The sequence below is a fragment of the Apodemus sylvaticus genome, chromosome 21 (genome assembly GCF_947179515.1).
Source record: "Apodemus sylvaticus chromosome 21, mApoSyl1.1, whole genome shotgun sequence".
Classification (NCBI taxonomy): Eukaryota; Metazoa; Chordata; class Mammalia; order Rodentia; family Muridae; genus Apodemus; species Apodemus sylvaticus.
Window position 1 is genome coordinate 58636960 of NC_067492.1, and position 13017 is coordinate 58649976.

At 38.8% G+C, this 13017-nt stretch overlaps 1 protein-coding gene across 3 annotated transcripts in view; it reads left to right on the top strand.

Annotated features, from left to right (window-relative positions):
- LOC127671895 (uncharacterized) overlaps nucleotides 1-13017 on the top strand; it is a 172976-nt gene that overhangs the window by 136493 nt on the left and 23466 nt on the right. For all 3 annotated transcript variants that reach the window (XM_052166987.1, XM_052166985.1, XM_052166986.1), the window contains one exon: nucleotides 12354-12416. In XM_052166987.1, coding sequence (XP_052022947.1) covers nucleotides 12354-12416 — 63 coding nt within the window. The remainder of the gene's footprint in view (nucleotides 1-12353; nucleotides 12417-13017) is intronic.

Genomic DNA, 13017 nt, shown 5'->3' on the forward strand with positions numbered 1-13017 from the left:
AATTTTATATCCCTTGACATACAAACACCCACCCTCCCTCCTTTCCTCCCTCCCTCCTTCTGTTTCTGTCTCTCCCTATTCCCTCAGTCTCCCTGTGTTCTTTAACCATGAGTTGGGATAGGAAGATTGCTAACAGGGACAGTTAAAACTCTTTCAAAACAACAGCCAACCAAACAAGCATACATATGTTATTACTGATTGAAATCTTTTTTTTTTGAAAGTCTTATAACAGTCTTTTTTTTCTTTTTTTTAAATTTTTTTATTCGATATAATTTATTTACATTTCAAATGATTTCCCCTTTTCTAGCCCCCCCCAATCCTCGAAAGTCCCGTAAGCCCCCTTCTCTTCCCCTGTCCTCCCTCCCACCCCTTCCCACTTCCCCGTTCTGGTTTTGCCGAATACTGTTTCACTGAGTCTTTCCAGAACCAGGGGCCACTCCTCCTTTCTTCTTGTATCTCATTTGATGTGTGGATCTTTTTATACTCAGAAAATTTATTTATTCCTACTTGTTTTGTAAACTTCTTCAAGTAATAATAGTATTTCTGACAGAAGACATTTACTGTGAAAAGTTACTTTTATTAATTGCTGATATAATTATTTGAATATGTTTATAGATTAACACTGTAGGATTTTTTGAGAATATTTACTTTTGGATAAAATAGTGCAAAGTGAGATATAGTTGTGTCTTTCTTTATCCCCTATAAAATTGAGGATATTTCTGTATTTCTACCCCACTGACTGTTACTATATGGAACTTGCATTTAAAATGAGTTTGTGAAGTAGATTATGAGTATCACTTATTTATTTTAAAGCTTTTGTTATTGTGTATATTTATGTTTATGAGTGTTCTGTCTGCATATATGTATGTGTACCATGTACCCATGGATGTAGGATAAAGGTGTTGGCTCCCCTGGAAGCAGAATTACAGATGATTGTGAATTGCCTTGTGGATGCTGGATATTAAACTTAGGTCCTCTGCAAGAGCCCCAGTGTTATTAACCACTGCAACATCTCTCTAGCCCCTATTTTATTATTTTTAGTATGTGGATGTTTTGCTTATATATATATATGTCTGTATACCACATGCATGCCTGGTATCCACAGAGGCCAGAAAAGGGTGTCAGATTCTCTGGGACTGTAGGGTGTGAACTCTCATGTGAGTTCTCAGAATCGTACTCTGGTCTTCTGTGAGAGCAGCCAGTGTTTCTAAAGATATATTTATTTATTTTATATATGTGAGTACACTATAGCAGACTTAGGACACACCAGAAGAGGGCATCATATCTTATTACATTTGGTTGTGAGCCACCATGTGATTGCTGGGAATTGAACTCAAGACCTCTGTAAGAGCAGTCAGTGCTCTTAGCCGCTGCCATTTCTCCAGCTCATGGCCAATGCTTCTAATCACTGAGATATCTCTCCAATGTGTGTCTTTCTTTGAGTCTGTTAATTTTTATTATTATTACATCACCCCCCCCCCTTTAAAATTTTTATTTGCTGAACCTTGAGGACCATCTTAACTAGAATTTGAGAAAGACAACTGTAAATGCTGAGAATAAAGAATTGGAGAAGTAGAAAAGAGACGGCATGTCCTTTGAATCAGGGACAGCAGTGGAGGTCTGCAATTACTTGTAATTTTAAAGAATGTAAAATATAGTTAATCTGTAACATTCTTAAAAGTTAGTAGATTACATTTAGGAAATCTCCTTGTAAATAATGTTTTGTATGCATAAGTAACAGATTATGCATTTGTAATAGATTATGTGTAACCAAATTTAAACATTTCTTATTCTATAATTTTACAGTTGATAAAAATGGTGATGTTTTGCATTTCTATTCTTCATGAGCCTGGGGAGGATAAATATGGTTATGAGAAGCCAGAGGAATGCTGGTTACCTATCCATACTGTGGAAACCATCATGATTAGTGTCATTTCTATGCTGGCAGATCCTAATGGAGACTCACCTGCAAATGTAGATGCTGCGGTAAGGTATTTGCCTAATAACTGCTCCTTCTATCCTTTACCCTTTTTATTCTCTCTTAATAAAACTCAACGTGAAACTTACTACGTATATGCATCTCTTTGTGTCCACATTTTCATAAAAATAAAAATTTATTATGTGTAATGGATTATTTTGTATAATCTATGTATAATGGATTATTTTGAAATATGTAGGATAAATACGGTTATGAGAAGCCAGATATTGCACAATATCTAGATACTGTGCCATAGCAAATTTGATCTAGTTGGCATACATTAATTCCCTCACTAATTTTTTAGTAAGAACAATTAAAATCTATTCCTTTTCATTAGTATTCAAAATAATGGATTTCATTATGATATATGTTCATAAAATTATCTTGTAGTTGTCTTGGTTTGAGGCTTTTTTTTTTTTTTGGTTTTTGGTTTTTGGTTTTTTCAAGACAGGGTTTCTCTGTGTAGCCCTGGCTGTCCTGGAACTCACTCTGTAGACCAGGCTGGCCTTGAACTCAGAAATCTGACTGTCTCTGCCTCCCAGAGTGTTGGGATTACAGTCATGCGCCACCACCGCCCGGCTGAGGCCTTTTTTTTACTTCGAAAAAAAAAATTAAAAATTACTATTGTCTCTGCATTCTTTGAATGGTTGTTATAGGAAAGAGAAATAAAGGCTAAGTATTTTTGTGAGCATTTCCTGGTATCTACTTGTTTATTAAAAGTTGGCTTTGTTGTCGGGCGGTGGTGAGGCACAACTCTAATCCCAGCACTCTGGGAGGCAGAGGCAGGCGGATTTCTGAGTTTGAGGCCAGCCTGGTCTACAGAGTGAGTTCCAGGACAGCTGGAGCTACACAGAGAAACCCTGTCTCGATAAACAAAAAACAAAACAAACAAACAAACAAAATCCAACATGCCTTCATGATCAAAATTCTATGGTCAATAGTACTAGAAAAAGCATACGTCAAACCCAAAAAAAAGAAAAGCAAAAGGCCAGGCAGTGGGTGCACGCCTGTAATCCCAGCACTCTGGGAGGCAGAGGCAGGCGGATTTCTGAGTTTGAGTCCAGTCTGGTCTACAGAGTGAATTCCAGGACAGCCAGGGCTACACAGAGAAACCCAGTCTTGGGGGTGGGGGTGGGGAACCAAAACCCAAAAACCAACCAAACAACAACAACAAAAAGCATATGTCTGTAAATTAAAAAGCAGAACCTTTTCTGCTTTGCTTTGTCTGGCCTCAAAATAGTGTTTCTCTTTGAGTAGGCCCTGCAGGCCTGGCCTGGAACTTGCTCTGTCAACTTGGCTAGCCTCAAACTCGCAGTCAGAGAGTTTTTCACTTAAGCCACCAGAAAGAAGTCACAGCCACATGTTTTTCTCCTGCTTTTTGCCTATTTCTTTTAAGTGCCCGATGAACCAAACCTTTTAAAAGTTTTTTTTTAATCAAAATGCATAACAATAGCTGGGCTACAGAGTGCATTCCAGGATAGCCAGGGCTAGCTACACAAAGAAACCCTGTCTCGAAAAATCCAAAAAAAAGTAAGCAAGAAGGCAAGCAAACAAGGAAGGAAGGAAGGAAGGAAGGAAGGAAGGAAGGAAGGAAGGAAGAAGGAAGGAAGGAAGGAAGGAAGGAAGGAAGGAAGGAAGGAAGGAAGGAAGGAAGGAAGGAAGGAAAGGAAGGAAGGAAGGAAGGAAGGAAGGAAGGAAGGAAGGAAGGAAGGAAGGAAGGAAGGAAGGAAGGAAGAAAGAAAGAAAGAAAGAAAGAAAGAAAGAAAGAAAGAAAGAAAGAAAGAAAGAAAGAAAGAAAGAGAAAGAAAGAAATTAAACTGATTACAAATGTTCCTTCTCTGCATATCCAAGCACTCCCAGATATTAACATTTTACAAATGTGTTCTTTTTTTTTTTTTTTTTTTTTTTGATTTGATTTTTTCGAGACAGGGTTTCTCTGTGTAGTCCTGGCTGTCCTGGAACTCACTCTGTAGACCAGTCTGGCCTCGAACTCAAAAATCCACCTGCCTCTGCCTCCCAGTGTGCTGGGATTACAGGCGTGCACCACCACCGCCAGGCTCTACAAATCTGTTCTTGATATTGTATTAACAAAACTTCCTTTAAGAATAGAGGATTTTGCCGGGCAGTGGTGGTACATACCTGTAGTCCTAGCACTCTGAGAGGCAGAGACATGCGTATTTCTGAGTTTGAGGCCAGCCTGGTCTACAGAGTGAGTTCCAGGACAGCCAGGTTTATACAGAAAAACTCTGTCTCGAAAATTCAATTAAAAAAAAAGATTAGAGGAATTTGATCCTCTGTACTAGGGAGGGTAAAACTAAAGAATATGGCAGGCATTTTGCCTATGGTATCTGTTCATATGTAGTCACAGGTGATTGTGAGCCCCTATAAAGGTACTAGATACAAATCCTTTTTTTTTTTTAAACAATCATTCAGTTCTCTAAATTGTGGAGCCAGTGGGACATTTCTCTAGCCCATGAAGGGATTTTTGTGTCTGCGTGTTTGTGGGTGTGTTTGTGTGTATCTGTATGTGTTGTTTTCTTTAAGTGTATAGAATGATAGTAGACTGTAGAGTTGGTTAGGTTCAACTCTTGTTTCCTTTTTTTTTTTTTTGTTTGTTTGAGACAGGGTTTCTATGTATAGTCCTGACTGTCCTGGAACTCACTCTGTAGACCAGGCTGGCCTCAAACTCAGAAATCTACCTGCCTCTGCCTCCCAGAGTGCTGGGATTACAGGTGTGTACCACCACTGCCCTGCTCCCTGATGACTTTGAACTTAGAGATTTCCCTGTCAAAATCTTCTGGGATTCATAGCCACTGTGTCTCAAGATCTCTAAGCCAAGATCCAGGTCAGAGTTCATTCCAGATATAGTCAAGTTGACCACCAGGGATAGCTGCTACATGGAATATAGTTGGTCTTGCCAGTTGCTTCTTGCCAGTTACTTCAGTCCACTTCACAGATAAACTAAAGTGAGGTGGGGGTTTAATTTCTGGAAAACTTGATTTGTTTACTTCTAGTTTGTTCTTATTTCTGAGATACTAACCCCTTATATAGAGATCAGAATATTTGGAAGATTTGTAGACTGCAGTCCTCATTCTTTTAGTATGGTGTTTGTTAAAAACATGGCTACTTTTCAGCCACTCCTCTGGAGTTGACAGATTGGTCTCAGAGTGGAAAGAACCCCATTTGGGGAGAAGTAGCAGATCTTTGTAAATTTTGTTCTCTTCTGATACTTGACTAATTTCCATTACTTGGGAGGTGTCTTTGGTTGGGACAATTTTGTATAGAAAACAGTTTTAGTTTCTTGTGGGCTTTGCTTGGTGTTGTTTTTCCTTCAATATAGACACCAAGCTCACAGCCTCTTGAAAGACAGGCAAGTACTGCACTCCTGATCCATATCTATAGTCTAAGCATCTATCTGAGTATCAGACCTGTCTACCCTCCTTATTACACCATCAATAAGGATTTTCTCACTGGCTTTTCACAGCAGAAACCTTGGTGAGCATAGGTGCTCTTAAATGAGCAATCAAATGAATTACTATTTTTAATTTTTTATGTATGTATGTATGTATGTATGTATGTATGTATGTATGTATTCATTCAGAACAGATACTGTTTCTGTAGCCTAGCCTGGTCCTGAGCTCATTATGCAAATGAAGCTGTCCTTGAACTCCTGATTCTCCTCATTCTACCTCCCAGACACTGAAATTATAGGTGTAATACCCCATACCTGGCTTTAAATTTGAAGATATATTTTATTATCTGTAGAGAAATCGCATGAGGAGATTGCTCGCAGCTTGCTAGTTTCCAGGCAACCTAGGGTCTTTGTCATTCTCAGCCGACCAAGACAGAGGAGACACTTCCTCACGCAGAGAACCTGATGTTCTCCCAAGCAAGCTGCAAACCTGAGGAAGCGACCTTCCTGTTCCCCTTCCCATGAGAAAGTAACTTTGCTTATAGTTTAATAGACATCATGATGGGCAGCAATGCAGCAAGCAGCAGGCGTGGCAGCTGGAGTAGAATGCAGAGAGCTCACATCTGCAGGCACAAAGTGTGAAGCAGAGAAAGCAGACTGAATATGGCAACAGTCTTTAACCTCTCAAAGCTGACCTCTGGGGACTCACTTCCTCCAGCAAGGCCGCATCTGTTAATCCCTTCCAAGGAGCACCACCAGATAAGTGTCCAAATATCTGAGTCTGTGGGGGACATTCTTATTCAGTTACATTAATGACTGTGACATACACATTAGCAGAATTCTCAAGTCATTTGCTTTTAAAAGTAGGTGTATAGATTCAGAGTTTCTTGGAAACAGTAATTTTCTAATAGGAATTTCTCTGACTCTTAAGGGATAAAGTCTTCAGGACTGGTAAATAAACTACTTAAGGAGAATTTGAGAGAAACACATGGCAGTTCTGGGCTTGTAATGAATACACCATTGAACACCCTCACACCTGCCTGGAGCAAAATTGAAAGCAAAACTCTTCTGTTCGCAGAATTAGTAATTTATTCTCAGGGCCTTTTCCATATGCCCCTAAAACATTTAAATTTTCTTTTTTACTCCTATGACTTAGCTGACAACTTCTGTGTGTCTTTAGCCATATTTCATGTATATAATATGTCATTAATACAAATTTCAGAAAGAGAAACCAAATCAAAGGTCATTTCAAAAACTAAAGAGTCATGTGTGTGGATAAAATATGTTTTAAGTGTTAAAGATTCTTATAAATCTTACAAAAGCTAATTTGACTTTAATAGGGTATTTAATGCTTCATATAATAATCTTTGATATAAACATGCATAATTACCAAAAGCAGTGTAAATATTGTATTAATTTATGAAATGTAATGCAGTGATAGTCTAAGTTGTGGCTAGAAAAATTTGACTTTCTGCCTCTTTTGGTCTAATAATGAGCTTACTAGTTAGTCCCTAAGACTGAAGCTAGAGACGTGTCAGTGTTTGGTAATCCTGGTGTTGTATGGTACAGTTTAGTTCTGCCAGTGTTTTCTGTCCTCTGGCCCCCTCTTCCCTTATCTGCCCTCATGGCTCTGCTCTTGTCTGCCTCTACCCAGTCTGCAGGTCCTCACCCCTCTGCTATCTCCCAGTAAACCTCCTCACACCTGATCTCTTGCATGTAGTAATTTCTCAAGAGCACATCTTGGCATGGGTGTGCAGTAATACCCCCTTGCTGTATTATATTTCAGCCTCATGTATTACATATTTTATCCTGATAATCAGTCCCTTGTGCTGTGTTCTTTTAATGAACTTCTCACGGAGTGCAGTTTGTATGGCAGGTGTGTTATACTGTGTGTGTTTTCTTGATTGGCTAGTATGACCTAGTTTAAGAGCCATTTTCTGTCAGATGATGAAGGATGTTAGCATTCTGTCCAAACTCCATCCCATCGTTACCTGGCAATAGCCAGGTAGGCCTGACCCACTATAAAAGAGCCTGGTTGCCCCCTCTTTGCTCTCTTGCCCTCTTGGTCTCTTGCTCCTCCCTTGCTCTTTTCCTGCTTCCCTTTTTCTCTTCTCTCATTGCCTTCCCCCCTCTCTCTCCACGTGCCATGGTTGGCCTCTACATCTCTACTCTACTTCTCTAGTGTCTCTTTCTCTGCCTCTACCACCCTCTTAACTCCCCTCCCCATGCCCTAAATAAACTCTATTCTATACTATACCATCATGTGGCTGGTCCTCAGGGAGAAGGGATGCCTTGGCATGGGCCTGCTAAGGCACCCCATTCTCCCATACCTCACCACATCACCATAGAACATATCCCCTCCTCTCTGTATCTTTCTACAAACACTCCAAAGGGAATATTTTAGTAGATTGTTTAACTAAGTAGTGGTAACAAGTAAGTGACTGTTAATTTGATTTATTGATGTTTTATGCAAAGTGAATGTTAAGTGCTGTTATTCACGAGGGCATGGATTCATTCTCTATAGACCTCACTCAGCCAGTTGAAAGGTTGAAATGTGTTTAAATATGAGGCTTAAACTGTAGGGAGGAAGTTCTCTGGACAGATTGTACTGATAAAGCATCCTGAAAATAATGCATTTGACAAAATTTACTTGGCATTAATCTTTTGTCTTCCGTTAATTGGACATTTGAATTTTCAAATTTCCCACTTCCCTTGATAAATATCAACGAAGTGTACATTATTATATAAAATTGACTTAATTTTTTCTACCCACCACGAGGCAGGACTGTTGGAGGAAGCAATCTGAGAATGATGACTGGGAAAATGGGTGTGTTTAATGAATAAAGACAGTTACATGTCTAGATAATTATTTTCTTTTTAGTTTATGATATGGTTTCAGGTATGATGTGACTTTATACACCAACTCTGTGTTTTTAGTGTTCATAAACTGTAACCCTTAAAGTTCACTTTACTGTCAAGAATTTTGTCCTGAGGAAGTAGATATTTTGCATAGAACAATTTAACGTATTTTAGTTTATCTCAGCATTGCTGGTAATACTGAGAATTAGGAACATTGCACAAGTATCTAGTACATAGTGTCATCTGTTTCTCTGGGCTATGACTCTTAATGTATGTGATTATTAGCACTCTTTAGTCCTTAGCAGTCCTTAGCAGTCTTTAGTCCTTGTTATAGAGACAAAAGCTAGAGCTACATTTTCATTAGTATAGTATTGTACTGTTGTCTCTGTGATGACTGAAACTAACTATTAGGGACAGGTTTGTTGAGTTAAAACTAAGTACTAATCAATCAAAATATTTGCTATGCTTAATGAGAGTAGATCATATTGTTTATAATTACAAGTTTTGCTGGTAAAGTGTTACTTCAGAGTCTATCCTAGTACAGGTTTTAGAGTTAGTCTCTAGAAAATGCAAACTTTTCTTCAATGTACCTTGGCAAATTTAATTTCTAGACTTCGGTCACATATACTCTGAGAAACAAAAAATTGTTTAAAAATATCATTGCTTTTTATAATCACTAGTTAAGAAACTCCTTAATTCTCTGTAGCACCTTATTCATGTGGAAGGAAATGAATGAGAAAACAATTGCAGTAATTACTATTTATTTCTTTTTTTTTTTTTTTTTTTTTTTTAACATTTTTTTTTTATTATTCGATATAATTTATTTACATTTCAAATGATTTCCCCTTTTCTAGCCCCCCCACTCCCCGAAAGTCCCGCAAGCCCCCTTCTCTTCCCCTGTCCTCCCACCCACCCCTTCCCACTTCCCCGTTCTGGTTTTGCTGAATACTGTTTCACTGAGTCTTTCCAGAACCAGGGGCCACTCCTCCTTTCTTCTTGTACCTCATTTGATGTGTGGATTATGTTTTGGGTATTCCAGTTTTCTAGGTTAATATCCACTTATTAGTGAGTGCATACCATGATTCACCTTTTGAGTCTGGGTTACCTCACTTAGTATGATATTCTCTAGCTCCATCCATTTGCCTAAGAATTTCATGAATTCATTGTTTCTAATGGCTGAATAGTACTCCATTGTGTAGATATACCACATTTTTTGCATCCACTCTTCTGTTGAGGGATACCTGGGTTCTTTCCAGCATCTGGCAATTACAAATAGGGCTGCTATGAACATAGTAGAACATGTATCCTTATTACATGGTGGGGAGTCTTCTGGGTATATGCCCAGGAGTGGTATAGCAGGATCTTCTGGAAGTAAGGTGCCCAGTTTTCGGAGGAACCGCCAGACTGATTTCCAGAGTGGTTGTACCAATTTGCAACCCCACCAGCAGTGGAGGAGTGTTCCTCTTTCTCCACACCCTCTCCAACACCTGCTATCTCCTGAATTTTTAATCTTAGCCATTCTGACTGGTGTAAGATGAAATCTTAGGGTTGTTTTGATTTGCATTTCCCTAATGACTAATGAAGTTGAGCATTTTTTAAGATGCTTCTCCGCCATCCGAAGTTCTTCAGGTGAGAATTCTTTGTTTAACTCTGTACCCCATTTTTTAATAGGGTTGTTTGGTTTTCTGGAGTCTAACTTCTTGAGTTCTTTATATATATTGGATATTAGCCCTCTATCTGATGTAGGATTGGTGAAGATCTTTTCCCAATTTGTTGGTTGCCGATTTGCCCTCTTGATGGTGTCCTTTGCCTTACAGAAACTTTGTAATTTTATGAGGTCCCATTTGTCAATTCTTGCTCTTAGAGCATACGCTATTGGTGTTCTGTTCAGAAACTTTCTCCCTGTACCGATGTCCTCAAGGGTCTTCCCCAGTTTTTTTTCTATTAGCTTCAGAGTGTCTGGCTTTATGTGGAGGTCCTTGATCCATTTGGATTTGAGCTTAGTACAAGGAGACAAGGATGGATCAATTCGCATTCTTCTGCATGCTGACCTCCAGTTGAACCAGCACCATTTGTTGAAAAGGCTATCTTTTTTCCATTGGATGTTTTCAGCCTCTTTGTCGAGGATCAAGTGGCCATAGGTGTGTGGGTTCATTTCTGGATCTTCAATCCTGTTCCATTGATCCTCCTGTCTGTCACTGTACCAATACCATGCAGTTTTTAACACTATTGCTCTGTAGTATTGCTTGAGGTCAGGGATACTGATTCCCCCAGATTTCCTTTTGTTGCTGAGAATAGTTTTAGCTATCCTGGGTTTTTTGTTGTTCCAGATGAATTTGATAATTGCTCTTTCTAGCTCTGTGAAGAATTGAGTTGGGATTTTGATGGGTATTGCATTGAATCTGTATAGTGCTTTAGGCAAAATGGCCATTTTAACTATATTGATTCTGCCGATCCATGAGCATGGGAGGTTTTCCCATTTTTTGAGGTCTTCTTCCATTTCCTTCTTCAGAGTCTTGAAGTTCTTGTCATACAGATCTTTCACATGTTTGGTAAGAGTCACCCCAAGATACTTTATATTGTTTGTGGCTATTGTGAAGGGGGTCATTTCCCTAATTACTATTTATTTCTTAATATTTGGTCTTATTATTTGGTATGTTTGTTTCCCTCTGGTGTTGGATTTAGAAAATTGTGGTTCTTTTATTATTAGTTTTTTATTAGTATTTATTATTGGCCTTTTTATTAGTCTTTACTAGTATTTATTATTGGTCTTTAATTAGTAGGGAGGGGCTGACCACACAAAGATCCTTGGCTTTTGTGTTTTTTTGCCCTCTGGATCTTTTGTCTGGCTTATAGCCTTCAGCATGTGTGTTGATATTAGGCAGCCTGCAGTGTAAGCATTTGGGAGAGCTGGTTTGTCTGTCCTGTGCCCTGTTTAGAAGTGTGGTGGGGGGATATTGGAAATTCGAAAGCTGCAGGGGAAGTTTGGCTTGCGGCTGAAATGCCTAGATCAGTCTGCTGTGTCTGTGAAGAAAGCTCTGGAAAGATAGCTGTTGTTGTTCAATTGCTGATCTTCAGCTGTGAATGTTGCTTTTCAGGCAGCATTGATTTTGGGTCCTTGAATTTTTCTCAGGCTCAGGGAACCCCAACTATGCTGTGACATTGGCGCCACCTTGTGGCCCAGCTCAGGGCTGCGTTGTTACCTCTGGTTGTTTAGGATATAGGGGGCTGGATTTTCCTCTCAATTTAGTTCAGTTCTAAGCTGGATATAAGGTGCACGAATTTGTTGCTAAAATTTCCAACCCTTATAGCCCATATAAATGACACATAATCCAAATATTTTAATTATAAGTCATATGTCTTCATTGGCAAAATACTTACTTCCCAATCACTAAGATTTGTGCTTTCTCCCATCCACGTGGTCCATAGTGGCTTCCTCCTCTCCTCTTCCTTCTCTCTTTTTCTTCCTCGACCTGCCCCCCTTTGAGCCTCCAGTCCCACCTTTCCCCTCCACTACCCAATCATAGACTCTAACCTTTGATTGACTAATTAAAATAGAGAGAAGGTTCACATGGCATCACCTAAGTACATGATGGTCTGCTTGTGTGGTCTGACTCTTTAATACAAATCCAAATAGTGTTAGTTATTTAAATGTGTGTTTTACTATATTTCTTACACAGCTGTTTTCCAAATATGCCTTTGTCTAGTCTGCTGTAGCAGCATAGACATGTTTTGTTAACAGTGTATTTTCTTGCCAGTAATACATGCATATGTGTTTGTCGGATATGCTACTATTGATATCTAGAGTCATAATGGTTCAACACTAAAGCAACTGTCAGAATTTTGTTTTGGTTTTGAGTCAGGGTTTTCTGTATAGCCCTGACTGTCCTGGAACTCACTTTGTAGACCAGGTTACCCTCGAACTCACAGAGATCTGCCTGCCCTCAGTCTCTGAGTGCTGTGGTTTAAGTCCTGCACCTGGCTTGATTTTTTTTAAATACATCATTTTGTTGACTTCTGGGTGTTTGGTGATACCTAGTAAATTTGCACTTTAAATATATTTAAGTGGATCTTCACTTCCTGCTCAATCCTTTATCTTAACAGGCAAGCTTCCTCTGATTTGGAACAAAATAAAAACAGGCTGGTCTTCCCTTGTACCTGACACAGGTAGGTACTAAAATTGCTTTCTTCAAAACAGTTCTACTTGATGCTTTCATTCTGATGTTCTTACTGGTATTCTAATGATTCCAAACTTCTTAATATAAAAATCCTCTAGGAATGTTAGGTTATATAAGTTACAGTAACTATAACTGAAAACTTTGCTACTATGTTTCCCATTAAACTTAACTGTGGCTACCTCAAAATGTCAGGTCATTTCAGTGCTGTATGCACTGGGATTCCAAGCTTTCCTTCTTCATGGGGACTTTATAAACAGCTGAATTTATGAGCTGTATAAACGTGACATTTTATATTCCGTTCCTAATCTCCTGTGAGAATGATGCTGATTGGTAAGGGTAATTGAGATTTTCTAGAAGGCTGTTTCAATAGTGCACTCTTAAAAATTAACATTGAAATAGAACTGTTGTAACCACAGTGGTAAACTTAGGGAGATTGTTTTAACATCTATGTAGATTGTCTCATTTGTGTGTGTGGCTAACACTTGTCATCCCAATCCAACAGGAAGCTGTTTTGTGATAGTTGTTACTTAAACTAGATTCTAGTTCAGTTATTTTGACAAAGGTTTTGGTCTCTTTTTTTTTGTGGGCAA